Source organism: Labrus bergylta, chromosome 11, assembly GCF_963930695.1.
Source record: "Labrus bergylta chromosome 11, fLabBer1.1, whole genome shotgun sequence".
Lineage (NCBI taxonomy): Eukaryota > Metazoa > Chordata > Actinopteri > Labriformes > Labridae > Labrus > Labrus bergylta.
This window is the reverse complement of record NC_089205.1, coordinates 21182266-21197810: the sequence shown is the minus strand read 5'-3', so window position 1 is coordinate 21197810 and position 15545 is coordinate 21182266. Positions and strand designations below refer to the sequence as shown.

At 41.6% G+C, this 15545-nt stretch overlaps 3 protein-coding genes across 4 annotated transcripts in view; 1 reads left to right on the top strand and 2 right to left on the bottom strand.

The window, feature by feature from the left end:
- The window catches only part of LOC109985774 (protein jagged-1b), a 45273-nt gene extending 42551 nt beyond the window's left edge, over positions 1 to 2722 (bottom strand). The window contains exon 1 of one of the 2 annotated variants that reach the window (XM_020636174.3): positions 1869 to 2722. In XM_020636174.3, the coding sequence (XP_020491830.2) occupies positions 1869 to 2027 (159 nt within the window). In that variant the 5' untranslated portion in view covers positions 2028 to 2722. The remainder of the gene's footprint in view (positions 1 to 1868) is intronic. The other variant, XM_020636172.3, reaches the window with a different exon arrangement.
- Positions 2723 to 6483: 3761 nt separating this feature from the next.
- Positions 6484 to 10597, bottom strand: snrpa (small nuclear ribonucleoprotein polypeptide A). Its single transcript, XM_020636118.3, has 7 exons — positions 10470 to 10597; positions 10104 to 10184; positions 9837 to 10009; positions 8474 to 8644; positions 7312 to 7488; positions 7115 to 7203; positions 6484 to 7028 (listed from the first exon to the last, which is right to left on the bottom strand). The coding sequence occupies exons 2-7, from the start codon at positions 10174 to 10176 to the stop codon at positions 6869 to 6871; spliced, it is 843 nt and encodes a 280-aa protein (XP_020491774.1). The 5' UTR covers positions 10177 to 10184; positions 10470 to 10597; the 3' UTR covers positions 6484 to 6868.
- A 381-nt stretch (positions 10598 to 10978) lies between these two features.
- Positions 10979 to 15539, top strand: actmap (actin maturation protease). Its single transcript, XM_065960044.1, has 6 exons — positions 10979 to 11286; positions 12731 to 12799; positions 13024 to 13148; positions 13392 to 13521; positions 13684 to 13754; positions 14763 to 15539. Exons 1-6 carry the CDS (start codon positions 10979 to 10981, stop codon positions 15119 to 15121), a joined length of 1062 nt encoding a protein of 353 aa, XP_065816116.1. The 3' UTR covers positions 15122 to 15539.
- Positions 15540 to 15545: the final 6 nt, after the last annotated feature.

Here is a 15545-nt window from a genome sequence, read left to right as displayed (position 1 = left end):
CAGGATGGATCACAACAAATCCTCTCTATCTGACGAATTCTAGACATTTATGGTCCAGTAACTGAGCTTTATCTGTGTAAAGCAGGTGAAACTTTTACTGGTAGTTTAAACAAGAACATAGGGCTAAACAAGGAGCCATTAAAAGACAATTTTAAAGCACACATTCTCCTCGAAAACAAATTGCTGAAGTAAGCTCTACTGCATATTTGCTCAACAAATTGTGCAAAAGCAAACAGACTAAACCTAAATGAAACTCTTAAATGTCACACATGTGTATCTTTCAACGTGAAATAATGCAAATAAAATAGGGTTGCGCAATAAAAAAAGACCATTGAGAGTGTAAAACACTTTGTTATTCTGACTGCAGACAAATTTCAAAGAAATCTAACAACAAAAAATCGATTTTTTTAAATTCATCCCAATTCAATCAGTGCTTTTCAATCCATTAAACTGAGTATTTTGCAAAGCTGAATGTCAGATTCTCTTGCAGGCTCATTCTGTGCTGCACTGTGATGGCGTGCAGAAAAAACATAGTCAATAAGCTTCTCTTGTAATTCTCTCTCTCTTTCTGGGCATTTCTGGATCTTCATGCTGCCCTGTTCCCTGCATTAATAATCATCATCCTCAACAGCAGCAGAGGATCCAGAGTGTGTGTTTCACACTGCAGTGGAGTCAGAGAGCGGAGGGAGTGGAGTGTGTTGTTGCTCAGCTGTGCAGGGGTTGCAGAGGTGCAGCGAGAGTCACACAGAGCTGTCTGAACGTTCAACGTTCACACGCCCCGGAGTTTATTCTGCTGTGGCCCCGGGCTCCACACACACACCCAGGAAACACATGTTGGATGTGAGCTCAGGGTTTCAGAAAACACATGCATGCACACACACTCACATACAAACACAGACACACAACCCTGCACACATGCACACTGTGTAGAACCTCTGGGCCTGTTCGAGGTACTGCTGGGTCCTGTCACACATCACAAGCATCATGATCAGCGGTTGCCTGAAAGCTCAGAGGGAGAATGGGGAAAAAATGTAGTTTTGCAGCTTCATGGCTATTATTTTTCAGCAGAGATCCCCATGATGCTAAAAGTATTGAGTCAGAATCAGACATGTTCTTGCAGGGCCTATTAAGCAATCCTGTCATTTACAAGTCCACATAAAACACAAAGGAATCTCTCAAAGACACACTGAAAAGTGTCAGAAATTGGCAAAGCAGCAGCAGGAAAACCTTCCAAGACCGAGATGCCGAGGGATGCAGTTGCATCCATCCTTACTGGTAAGGAGCTGATGCTGAACAGAGGGTGTGACGAGTGGGTATTCCTCATCCTCCGTTAATTCACTGAACAAGTTATTCTAGTTGCTACTATAACACAAAAACAAATCTTACACAGCGGTTGTAAGCGTTTACTGAGCTACATTTCTCTTTGTCTGCCAGCCTCATTACTCTTTGTTTGGTATACAAGCAGTGGAATAATAAACAGTCACTGCCTCACAAGGCTAAGAAGATTTTGTTTAAACATTCTCATGGTGATACATTTTTTCACTAATATTAGCTTCTACATCAAGATTACTGTAGTTGTGTGTTTTGTGGGCAGACAGACACCAGCAGGGTGGAACAACAGGTGGGCACAGCGCCATGGAGGAGCAGAATGAGGGCAGCACAAAAAGGGATTGGACAGTGTGTGTTAGTGTGTTTGTGTGTGTGTGTGTGTGTGTGTGTGTGTGTGTGTGTGAGAGAGAGAGAGAGAGTATATGTGGACTCTGTTGACTATTTGCACGCAGTTGTGATAAGGAAAATAGGCGAAACCACATTTAAAAGTCAGCTTCGGTGGTTTAAGAGCCTGAAATAGCACTTAATCAGTGGCTTACCTGCGGTTGTATCGTGAAGGCGAGGAGAAAAATCACAGCACGCCGCAGGTGGAGGTGTCCTCTGGGTGGTTCACTCATCATGGCCAGTGATCCGGTTATCTTTCCCCTCCTGTTTCTGGTATAGAGTCGAGTTTCCCCGTGCGCTCTCGTGCTCTCCATCCCTGCGTCAAGGGATTGGGGACCCGGTTGTGCGCTTTGGTGATGCTGGTGTCCCTTTTTGCCCCCTCCTCCTCCTCCTCCTCCTCCTCCTTCTTGCGCCCTGCGTCCGTCCGTCTTCCCAGCTCCCCTCTTCTTCTCCGGTGTTAAACCCTGAAACTCCCACTGAGCCTCTTCATCGCGTCCCGGTCAGATAAACCATGACTACCACTGCCTCCGCTTGGATTTATCCACCCATTCACTCTCACATACACACACCTGATCACCCACTCACTGCCGTGTCCAGAGTATTTCCACTTCCACTGGGAGTGACACAAACACACTACACATAAACACACTCCCCTCGCGCTGTATTCCGCCCACCACCTGCGTTAAGAGGCTTTAAAGGTCCAATCTGCCGGCTCAGTTGACTTGAACTCTCATCCTAATTAGCTGGCACTCTCGCTTCTCGCTCTTTCTTCTGTCTCTTGCACGCAAAACAAAATATGTATCACATCTATCTAAATCCCATTTTGGAGTGAGCGTGTTCGCGATGCGGCCACCGAAGTTGCGTCTCTTTCCAGAGGAATGGTTTTAACTACGCGCTCTTGCCATCGAAGCTGCTTTATGGTCATTTGTCAACCCGATATGAAGCCCAGCGGCGACAGAGTCAGTGTGGGAAACAATGAGGGAGAGAGAGCGAGAGAGAGAGCGCATGGAGGGTGTGTCCTGAGGCAGGGTATATCCGCCTTTATGTTCTTGTTCGGACGGTTCCCAGCGCGTAATGCTCTCATCACTCTCTCTCTCTCCCTTTCTACACACTTGTACTTCAGCTTTTTTCTTTTTTCTTTAAATGTGTCACATCTGCGCCTGGGATGGGATTATCCTGAATAAGTTTCAGTTCCTCTTTTCGGTGTTCTGTTACATCTCTGTTACACTTCCACTTCTCCCTTCATCCAGTTTCAGTCCACTTTCTACTTCAAAGCTCCGCTGGGCCAATTAACTGTTTTTTTCCTTCTCGGTTTTTCACGTGCTCGGGTGGCCCCTGAATGGGAAAGTTTGAGTAGGCCACCATAATTAAAATACCGCTCGTGCAACGGATGATGACTCTCAAGTTATTCACAGTAAGAAAAGACGAAATGTCAGCTTGGGGAGTGTGTTCTCTTTGAAGTGATCAGATAGTAACACGTGGCGCAGGTGCCCAAACGCGCCTTCCCAGCCGCATTGCTTCTTCTGAAACGAGACAGTCAAACCCACATTTAAGATTAAGCTTGTTCCAACAGCTGCTGGCCTGTGTACATGGGCACATACCGCTGTTTAATGATGCCGCAGGCTGCAAATAACAGGCTGATCGCATGAATACAAGGGAGAACTGTAGGCTAGTGTATAGGCATCTTCTAAGTATTGGCACCGGTCACATGGCATATTTTCCACATCTTACTCCCAGTGCTCGTCCTCTTGGACCTAAGACCTCGGCACAATGTAGACCTTCTTCATTGGAGCAAATCTAATGAGATGCTGCCTTCCTCCTCCTCCTCCTCCTCTATCTTGAGGTCTATCATGAGCTTGTTGCTCAAGAGCTTCCCTGACAACCGCTGGTGTTTCCGCGGCCCTATGCTCTACAGTGACCCCGGAGCAAAACAGAGGGCTCTTGAGGAGCAGAGGGGCGATTTGCATAGAGGAGCCACCGACCTCCAGACATGAGCTGAATTCTAACCGACCAGCAGGAAACGCAGAGACGTCACTGCACTGAGTGAAGCGGTCAAAGGCCAACGTGTGAGTGGATCACCTGAGGAGGAGTGACAAAATACTTGCACTTTGTGAGTCTCGTTTCCTAAGAGAGAAAGTTTTGTTGCGGGCCTGTTGTGTATTTGGCGCCATCTAACGGCCACGTGCGTCTTTTTTGAGCAGAAGACTCACAACTGATGATCACCTTCTGCACGTGCTGTGGTTCAGGTTTGATCATACTACATATCAGCTGTCATGCTTCAGGGTGGTTTCTCACTGTTTTAATAAATAATGAATTATTAAATAAAGCTTCCCATTTTCTCAGTTCCAGCATTTACAACTGAATCGCTAAGGCAAAATATCAGTGTTTGTTTTTTTCTGTCCAAATAGCCATGAAGCCTTTTAAAGAGAAATGAAGAAAGGTAAAAGCAAAAAGGCTTTTTTTTTTTTTTTTTTTTACATTATTATTGTGAAGCTTTCATTGGAACACTGAAAAAAACAGTATCAATACAAGTATCAAATTAATTAATTAATTAACCAAGAATAAAAATACTGTTGTTGTCAACTACATAATATTTATTTACATATGCTTAAATGTAAGAATATATTTGGGATGCCATTTTTACTTAAGTTATGGAGCAATATTTATCCTCATAGGATTTTTTGAGTCTCCGGATTTAAATGGATTAATACATAGAACTCTTTTTAATCAGTTTCAGGCAGATTCTCAGCTTTTACAAGTGAGCTATGACCCTAATAGACCAACAGCTCCCATCCCATAGCACAAGCCTTTATTGTGCATGCAGACATGATTGTACCATCACACGCTGATATCATCTCAGGGATGATTTTTTGATCTCAGACACAACTCCCACTCGGCCCACTAGAAAAGTCCTACAAATCCAGTCCCTACAAATGAAAGATCACTGCGTTGGTGAATGGGAATGCACCAGGCAAGTTGCCAACAGCATGCGACACTCACACACACACACACACATGGCGCCCTGGTGGCTAAGGTCAGCGCTTTCTCAAGGCAAAATAAGGGAGTGTGGAAAGGCTTGGGAATCTACAGAAGAATGTGCATTGCTGTGTACACCGCTGAGCTGACCTGAAGACAATTACTCAGGGCACAGTTTAAATCCACAACAGGGAGGCCCCTGTGTGCACTGGGCACAGTTGATAGTGTGAGTCTAAATAAAGCTTTTCAGGCCTAATTCACACAGAAAACCACCCAAACACTCATGAATCCAGCCTTTGAGATGAGGTGGTGCTGGTGGTGGTCTTCATTGGCATCTAATTACTCTACAAACCTACAGTGTATGAAGGCTGCCAGGGGCCTTTGAGGATTTGCTGCAAAACACACAGCCGGCATTTGCTAATTGGCAAACTGAAGACAACTGCAAACATGAGCAATATTGGACACATTTGCATTCATTAAATATTTGTTAAAACACTAATTACTAATAGAGTACCACAAGGAGGAGTTCCAGAATTAGAGCTTTAAATTAAGGTCACTTTGCTCTGCCTACATAATCAATACTTACTGTGATTTGCTGTTACAACTAGTTACTGATGCTTTTTAAAGCTTTAGTGAATGAGCATTTTCACACTGCAGTATTGGTGATTTTATTCATATAAGCACTTCTTCCACCACAGGTTAAGCTGTCATAAAGGATCGTTACAGAACAGCTACTCTGTGTTTTCTTAAATTCAGATTTGGAAGTCCAGAGGCTAGAAAGCACAGATTGTTTTCTATTAAAGCGGAATCAACATTTCCAAACACATCGGCTGCAGTGCTGCAGGCGTGTTGCCATGGCTGAATTAATAAATTCCTGATGAAACGATTTGATTCAGATTCAGCCAAGCAGTTCAAGCAATTACACAATGATGACTGAGAAAACCTCTGAGTATTTGTTCTCCAGTTTAAGAATTGATCTTGGGGGCACAAAGCCATTGAAAGATGAACTGATGAAGGAAAATGCACGCAAGTTCAAGAACAGCTGGTACATGTCATCTAATAGATTTGTAAAATATTATTATTATTCGCTGTTGAATTGCATGGAGCCTGGAATAGAGGCCAGAACTAGTTAAAAATGGTTAGTTGAGGCATGTTCTGCATACTTCAAGGAGCAAATTGAAAGAGACTCTGTTTTGTTTACTGGAGAAGCAGAAGGGACATGATTGAAACGAAGACAGTCCACTTTGTTATTTTATTAGACTGATGGAAAACAATTTTTGTCATGAGGCATGTAATCCAACTTCCTATCTATTAAGTTTTTAAAATCATTTCTTATGAACATGCAGTAGTTGAGTGCAGCCAGACCCTTTAGTTGCCATGACAGCAAGGCCTTTCTCTCCTTTCCTTTCAAACTCCACTGATGATGTTCAACAGTAGAATTCCCCCTGCTTTATCATATAATGTGTGAAGTTACTTTTTTATTTGTAACGAAAGGCTTAAGGTCCCCATTGTTTTGAGGCTGGTGGCTTAAATCACATTAATTTTGATTAATGTCAGATTCTCAGATACAGATTTTATTTTAAACTTTTAGCGAAAGTCATGACACCAAGGAAGCGGCAAAAGTAGTTGGCACAAAAAGTAAAAATCAATAACAAGAATCATCTTTGGACATGCATCCCTTAACCTCCCCCTATGCACTGAACTGAACATCACAGATGGAAGAAATACGATTTATAGCACCATCTGTTGACTGTATACTGCCACTGCAACAGAAAATCATGGAATGAGTCAGAGTATTGTCAAAGAACAGTTTTAATAAAAAATAAAGAAAAAGCTCCAGGTACTGTGTCTGACAGAGCAGACTCTGGGTGCAATGCTTTATGACAGACAGTTATACATTTCATGAGTAGAGAACAAAACATTTACTAAGAAAAAGAGAGAATTTAACAAATTAAAAATGATATCAGTAGGATGCAGAACTGTTGGTTGAAACATCAATTGTGATGCAAAGAGTGTATACTTACATAGAATCCTGAAGAAATATAAAACCTCCATGCTGCACTTCAGCAAATGTTTATGTTAAAACATGGTTTAATTCAGACCGGGGGCAACATTAATAAAAACAAAAAGCCTCTGTGGGTGACTGTAGGAGTTACAAAAAGACCAGTAGTGAGAAGTGTTATTTCTTAGCGAATGAGATCTTCATGGCGTTTGCTTGAGTGATCTTAAAGCCTTGCAGTGCGTCACGTGCGGCACCCGCCTGCACTTCATTCTCAAACTCCACAAAGGCGATATCGTGACGACCTGGGACCAGACGCACTTCCTTGAACCCAGGGAACCTGTAAACCCACCACAATAGAGTCAGTCTCGAACTAACATAAAACAACACTTAAATATCTTATGCAGACATGTAACGGGTACTGACTGGTTGAAGAGCATGGACAGCATGAGCTCGTTCGTCTCCTCTGGCAGGTTTGTGAGGAAGAGGATGTGATTGGGAGGATTTTCTGCCACCTGTGAGGACAAAAACTGAAGAGGTCAGAAAAAAAAAAAATACCAAGACAAAACGACAGCTTATATTTTAGAAAAATAAAATACATGTTGTGACAGAAGGTGCACTACCTGCTGGGGCATTTGTCCAGGCATCTGTCCTGGCATCATCTGGCCAGGAGGCATGGCACCAGGGGGCATCTGACCAGGGGCCATCCCTGGGGGAGGCATCATGCCAGGAGGGGGCATGTAAGGTGGCTGTCCTGGCATGTGCATCATACGGGGAGCCTGGCTCATGGGCGGCATTCCCTTCAGAGCGACATGAAATGGTATAACATTTAAGAGCAGCCCACCAATTTCATCAGCACAGTTTCATAGAAAACAGGAGTCAGTTAACAGTTGTTTGAGTGAACACACATTTTCATCTTTGAACCTTGCCCTTAGTGGTGGGCGATGTAATGATCTTAGATCATGAAGGATTTTAACGTGCTGATGATCTGCCAAAGCAGAGAAATCGTAGAACCGGGCTTATGTGTTTATTTAAACTCTTCTGTCAGTAAAACTTACTTTGATCATGTGTCACAGAATGAACACATTTTGTATTATGCTTGATTATATATAAACAAAACAGAAGTTAGTCCAATGATGTCATAAAAAAACAACAAAGGCTGCAGAGCCTGCATGAAGCTTCAGCTGGAGGAACTCTGCAGGGCTAAAATAGAACAGAAACACAAGAACTTTAAGTCTACATGTTTTTAAATGAATGCATCACTGCATGAAAATGTTCCTGATGAACATAAAAAGAGGACACATAACTAAATCATGATTTCAAAGTGGTGAGGAAAACCTTCAAATTGTTCATAAATATTGATCGAATTGAGGGAAAGACGTTTCTGGTGCTAAAGATGTTCTGGGTGAGAGACCTGCAGACCTCCTACAAAAGATGTTTTTCAAATAGATTAAACTTGTCAGCGCAGTTTTTGTGCATTTAAAAACATTATACAGGTAAATAAGTTTGGTTGAACTGGTCAGTAACTTACAAATTTGTCTAAAGAACAGTATGAAAAAAATCGTGATCTTGCCAAAAATAAATAGTGATATGATATTTCGCCCACCTCTGTGTGCCCTTATTCTTTTGCTTCAGCTAAGGGGGCACAGAAAGGAGAAATCCATCTAAACTAGTAAGTCAGGAATCCCAACAGTTTGCTACTCTCGTCTAATAATGTGTACTCACTTGATACTTAAATACATTACGTTATTGAAACTGCAGTTCAAGTAAAAAACATCCACTTACAGGTATGGCTGCAGGAACCCCAGCAACCATAGGTGCACCAGCTGCACCCTTCTTAACTCCAGATGACTCTGGTCCTTTGAGCTTCTTTCTCTCCTTTTTACGGTCACGCTCCACATAAGTCCCCTTCATTTTAGCGATAATGTCCGAGTCTATCTTCGCATACTGGATACGCTGTAAAGAGAAACAGAATCAGCACCAGCAGACAATTCATAGGCTGAAGTTTATGGTCAGGAGAATTTGCCACGATACTTTGCACGTGTTATTCTCACGGGGGAAAACGTGTCAATAACCTGGGCCGTTTCCGAATAGCCACAGTTCAGTAGGCAGTGTGTACTTTTCAGTAGGGAGTTTCAGTGTTATGAACTTTCGTGGTCATTCAGTATGCATTTTTTGGGTCCACCTCAGTATACTGAACATTTCAGTATGGATACTAACTTCCGGGTTTCATGCAGTATTGATCGGATGCATGCTTTCAGGACATGAATTGTATTTTACCACCCACAATGCTGTGCGAAATTAAACGTAAATCGTTACTTCATGTCCGCCTCCAAATCAAAACAAATGAAAATGAATTTTTAATCCAGAGTTGAAGTCCCGACTGAAATCACTACTTTTAATTAACAACAGAAAATATAACAAATATCTGCATTATTATAAAACCTTTCCCCCTCTATCTAAATAATGATTTCACGATTTAAATGCGTCTTTATTGTTTTACTTTACTTTATATTCTGTAAATGCTAAATGGACTTGAGCTTATATATCGCTTTTCTAGTCTTCCGACTACTCAAAGCGCTTTTACACCACAGGTCACACCTACACATTCACACACTGATGGTAGTGATCCCTATGTATCATCCATCAGAAGTAACTAATCCCATTCATACACCGCCGCCGAAGCAGTGGGAGCAATTCAGGATTAAGCGTCTTGCCCAAGGACACATCGGACATGTTGCCCAGCTGGGGATCAAACCCTCGACCTTCCGGTTGAGAGGCGACGACTCCACCAACTGAGCCACAGCCGCCCTGTATATTACCGTCTTTCATTTGTACTTTCCTTTATGTACTGCATGTTATTTAATCTGTCTTTTACTTGATTTACATTGTGATATTGTTTTTTGTTTACCTGACTGTATGTGCGCATTACTCTTCTTGAATAAAACTAAACAAAACAAAAAACACGTCGCTTCCTTACTGAATGAATCAGATGAAGTAGGGACAAATATCTGCCTACAGTGTGTGCATACTGAATAGTAGGTACTAAACAGTGTACAGCACAGATAGTAAATACTGACACCTGACAGATTGAGTATGTACTTGGCAGTTCGGATACAGCACCTGGTGTTGATTGTGATGAACCTACCATCGGTTTGTCGTAGAAAGGAAAGCCCTGCATGGATCTCAGAGCATTGGAGGCGCTGTTTACCTCTTTGAAAATAACAAAGGCCTGACCCTTCATCTTTATGTTTCGTGCGACCAAAATGTCCAAAATTTGTCCGAATTGTGAGAAGATGGCGTAAAGAGACTTCTTCAACTCTGCAAAAAAAACAAGAAACACCATGGAGTTATTGTGAGTTGGGGGGGAGACCCCGTAGTGACACCTGGAGGCTACAGCTGCGGATAAACTCACCATCTTTTTTTATTTTCTCGTTCAAGTTGTTGATGTAGATTGTGTGATTGAGCCGGACGTCCGTGGTGGCCATATTTTAACCTGGTAGGAGTTACGAAAAAAAAAACATGAAACTATTAATTTTAAACCACAATCGTTGTCAAACCACGTGAATAAACGTGGGGAGGTTACGCACAGCTAACAGCTAGCTCACTAATAGCTCACATTTGCTGGATAAACTCCCTACTGAGCTCCCTCTTTGACACAAAACGTACAAAACACATTGCCTAAGGCACACAATCGACCAAAACACGACTGAGTTATATAAATATATAAACGAAAAGGCTTCTTTTTTTTTTTAAAGCTAAATGTGGAAGAAATACTCACCGCGGAATGATCAGTGAATAATACCCGGGTCTTCAGAGATCCCGTGCGTTGTTCTCGCGATAGGCTATGTACCACCAGGAATACAGCAGTTTCCGGTGTTGCATTTTATTCTGTTCGCCGTCAGATTATGTGACCACTTTTTGAGTAACCCGTAATCTTACTATCAATATTAAGATAATTAGTTTTTAAGCATGTGGTATTAGGATAGGTTTATTGTATTTGTGTGAGGGATAATGTTTTACAGGAGAAAGTTGTTGCACTTCTGCAAACAGACAGCAACACGAGTGAAGATAACTGTACAAGATGCGAGCCCTCCTCCTAGATACTCACTTTAGCTAAATTGTTGAAGGTAGGAAGAGTGAAAGGTGGGCGGGTCGATTGTGCGTTTAAGTTTTAGTTAACTGTTGTATAAACTGTCAAGAACTAATGCAACTTCTCTCTATGCAAAGATGCAAACATGTCTAACCACTTTACCTTTTTATTTGTTTTCCAAAAGGAGCATCAAAAGGATGTCATTAGAGTGCCCAATGTCACTTTCACCCCCTCCTCCTCCTCCTCCTCCACCTCCACCTCCTCCTGCTCAAGGCCTTCCTCCTCCACCTCCACCTCCTCCTGGTCCAGGCCTTCCTCCTCCACCTCCTCCACCTCCTCCTGCTCCAGGCCTTCCTCCTCCACCTCCACCTCCTCCTGCTCCAGGCCCTCCTCCTCTGGCCTCAGCACCTAAGAAGAAACTCTATCAGACCATAGCCAGTAGCAGGAGTCCTGTGAAAGGGGACCACACTGAGGCCCGCTTACTGCTCAGTCAGCGAGAGAGCAGGTGAGATCAAAAATGAAAAGACCAACTTTTTTCTAGCATCTAGCTTTACCACCTGTTTACCACCTTTATATGGTAAACATGGACATTGCATTGGACTAGAATCTCAGCTCAGGACTGCACAGTTATTATTATTATTCACCATGAACCATACTCTGTTGACAGTATTTCTCCCAGGCTACTGAAATTCAATTCAATTCAAAAAACTTTATTTGTCCCCGGGGGGCAATTCAAAGGCACACAGAGCAGTAAATTAACAACAGTGCAAGTAAACAAAACATTTTAACCTAAATATAAAATGTCAATTTAAATACAACTTAAAGCTTAAACTTAACTTAAAAATACAAAATATAAAAGAGTAGATGTAAGTGGACAGTGATCAGACTAACAGATGTAAACAGATGTAAACATAACTATGTGCAGTAAACGAGAAATAAATATATATATACAGAACTATGTGCAAGTAGGCAAATACTAAATGATAAGTTATTAAGGTGCATGGTGAATAATGGAACAACATTTCTGCATGACTGTTGGGTCATGCAGTCTTTAGTAACAGCTTCATTTATTCACATCCTGTTTGTTTAAAACCTTTATTAGTCTGGTGATATTTTTATACCCAAAATCTGACACGTGTTGTCATGCTTGTTCTACATACATACAATGATACAAAACGTTGTAATTTTATTTATTTATTTTTGCAGCAAAGAAATTTGAGCACGACGACTCAGGTCATTCCACACACCTTCACAACTTTGTGATGGTTAAAATTTGTACATTTTGTTGTAATTCACATGGACGTGTTTTTCTCTATTTTGAGGTCAGGTGAAAAGGTAATTCATTAACAGACAAACCTGAAACTTTTGTTTTAATTAATTTATAATGCAACTAAGTTTCATAAACAAATGGCAATAATCCCAGGTGTCAGGATATTGATTTTTTTTCTTCTTTTTTTCTTTTCTTTACATTTTAACACCTGAGGCTTAAAGAAACTGAATTTCAAAGCTCTATTGTTGTTTTACTGCCATGTGCCTTATCTGAAAACGTGATGCGGATATTTTGTCCATTTTGTTTGCGTAAACACGTGTAGGTGGAAACACCAATAAAATGTAAAATCATCCTGCATGAACAATAATGACAACCTCATAAGTAACACAGAGATGAATCAACCTCCCCCTGCTGCTGTCACAAAAACGTGAATATCATGAGAGTACAAAGAAATGATTGAAAGCTCTTTGTCTCAGGAGACATCTTGACTGGTCAAAGTAGAAAAGAACAGTTGCTCTCACTTATTACAATACAGATGGATCCATTCAGTTCACAACATTTTTCATTCATCTACTATTTTTCCAACTTTTGACATGTGAAGATGTCTTGAAGGGAACTTTTTGAAGAGCTGTTGAACATGATTATGTGGTAATGTTTGAACACAGTGTGTTTGCTTCAGTTTTAGGAAGGACCTGCAGTGGATACTTGTGAACACATATGTGCCCTCCCTCATCCAAGATGGTCCACAGTAAGTCTGTAAACTCACCCAGTGTAATACTTTACAACGACAGTATCACCCTAATCTACAAAAGCACTGATATATAACAAGAGCCAAACTGTTACCGCTACTGTTACATGTACAATGATGTTATTGTGTTATGTGTCTGACCTGAATTAATTCAAGTTCACGTCATTAAACGTGACGCATTTGCCAAGGTGTGACTGTGAGTGTGTCATTCATTTACCCTTTAGGTGTGGTCTGGTGGCTTTGTGGATGTCTGCTCAGCGTTGTCAGTCACAGCTGAGTGTTGACATGGAAACTGTTGTTCAGACGGCGCTGAGCAGGGGATACACGGCTCAGGGGGAAATGTTTTCAGGTAAAAAGACGTGTAGACTGGAATGGGCCTGCCTGTTTTACAGTATATGTAGAAAAGTGTAATGGATAAACGTGTTTTCTTTGACAGCAGAAAAGGCTAAATACAAACCTTAGTGTCACTTTGTGGTGCCTGAAGTGCAAATATTAAACTCCAGAAAAAAAAGATTCAGGATATAAAATTTTCACACTTTGTTGAGTTTATGACAGTTTCTTAATGTTCTTGCTACGACTTTTATTTTGCCAGCTGACAACATGGCCCTCCTGGCAGAGGAGGTGTGTGGCTGTAAGGCAGAACTGCTGTCAGGAGGATTAAGTGGTAAAAATGCTGCGACCATCATTGCACACCTGTGGGGCAGACAGCCTGTTCTCATCCCGTATCCAACGCAGTAACAGACCCGCCATGAGGGGGATTCTAAAGAGAAATCAATTTGTTTTGTCAGTTTTGTGGCTGTTTTTTTTTTTTTTTTTATGCTACTCAGCTCCATTAAAGAGGAGTTCATGATTAAAGAACAGAATTCCTTGACAGTAATGAACAGATATGATGAGGACTACAACCATGAGCCGTGCCAGCGCAGTGGTCACAGGGCGCACTGGGCGGTCGCTTCAGGTGAGACTAGATAACTCACTCACTAGTGACCTCACTGGTGACCTTACAGAACCGGGATCAGTTTGCTTCATAAAGGTGTTATAGAGTTGATGTTAACAGAGCAGACACATTAAGCATAGATCACAACAACCTAGAGTGCAGAAAATGGACCACTGATTACTGCATTAGCATAGAGCATCACATCTTAAACATGGTATACTCCAAAGAGTACAATCAAATCATTGCACAAATAAATATTTTAGGCAGCATGTTGTTCACCTACAGAGAGCTCCAGCTGCCTCAAGTTGAGAGACAGATGTTTGCTCAGATGTTTTGGCTCTGTCTGTCGTTGTTTTAATTGTGGTTAAAGTCCAGCTTTGAGAAATGTTAACTGTTTTTATAGAACTGAAACCCTAACCCTTAACACCAAGCTGTAGATATAATGGAGTCACAAATACTGCTTTATATACCTCACATGGAATGTCTAACACTTCCTGCATGATTAATACATTAGTTCTAGGATGCATTGTCCTTAAATTGTTGTTCATAAATGTAACGGGAGAATTATTAGGAAAATGTTTCTTTCAATAATGCAGCAGCCTTATAGGTGTTTACTAGCTTATTCTAGTTTTGGTGCACATTTAAAGCACATACGATTACTTGATTACTGTTCAGGAATTTAAGAATGAAAGAGAAGATTGGGACCTCAGGTTCTTTCCCAAAATCTTATGTCATGTCAACATTGTGACATGGATTCGTAATGGAAACCAAAATGTGTTACAGCGTGAAAGGGGAGCCTTGGTAAAAAGCACAGTTTAGCAAAATGAATTGTTTGAGACTTAAAACCAGCCTGACCCGGATCAAGCTACTTAGGAGAGCTAAAAACAAACAGGTCACAGATATTTAAACCGGCTAAATGAGACACATTTTGGGATAACTAATCCTTTAACATTCATTTTGATGTTTTAAACTCATCTCTGCACTTTAAAAATCCAGTCATGCGACTTGAACCCTGTCTATTGGTTCCAGGTGTTCTCCTGGGTTTAGACCAGGGGAGTGTGAGCAAAGAGCACACCCAACCTGATCCCACTCTGCCCTGGCTCCACCTCACCACTGACCGCAGCTCCTCTTGTCCTGTTGGAGCAGCGGTCAAAGAGCTCTACATCCTGGCTAAGCAGGGTAAAAGCCTGCGCTACCAGCTGTGGAGTTGGGACAGCGTCGCCCATAGCAACGAGCAGCTGAGGACGATGGACCCTCAGAGGGCTAACGATGGGACCCAGTACGTTGTTCCTCCTGGTGGAGTGGAAGCCGGGCTGGCTGGGAAGGCGGTGTTAATCCACACGATGACACAGGAGCAGCGGCTGTCATGTGGTGAAGCATCACAGTGAGCCGATATGGTGATCCATGGATACATATTTAACACATTTCCAGAATGTTTTACAGCTGAACAGTGTGATGTATCATTCTGAAAGGGCTTGAACATGTAAACTGTAGTGTCATGGTAGTCTGTAGTTTTTTTGTGGATCCTGTTATGAGATATAAATATTCTTTTGTCTCATTTTAGCATTTCACGCTGTACAAGGCTGTTACTGACGGTGCTGTGGACACAATAATGCCTTTAAGACTGCAGTATCAGCAACACTGAATGTATGTATTAATATTATCAAGAGATAAGAGTTAAGAGTTTTTTATTCAGGGCCTAAGTCATTACTTTTATTTTAAAGCAGTTCTATTTTTATTATCAATAAAAAGAAGTCTCTTGGTGTGGAAAACATAATAAACTGAATTTGGTACACTTTTACAATACATTTA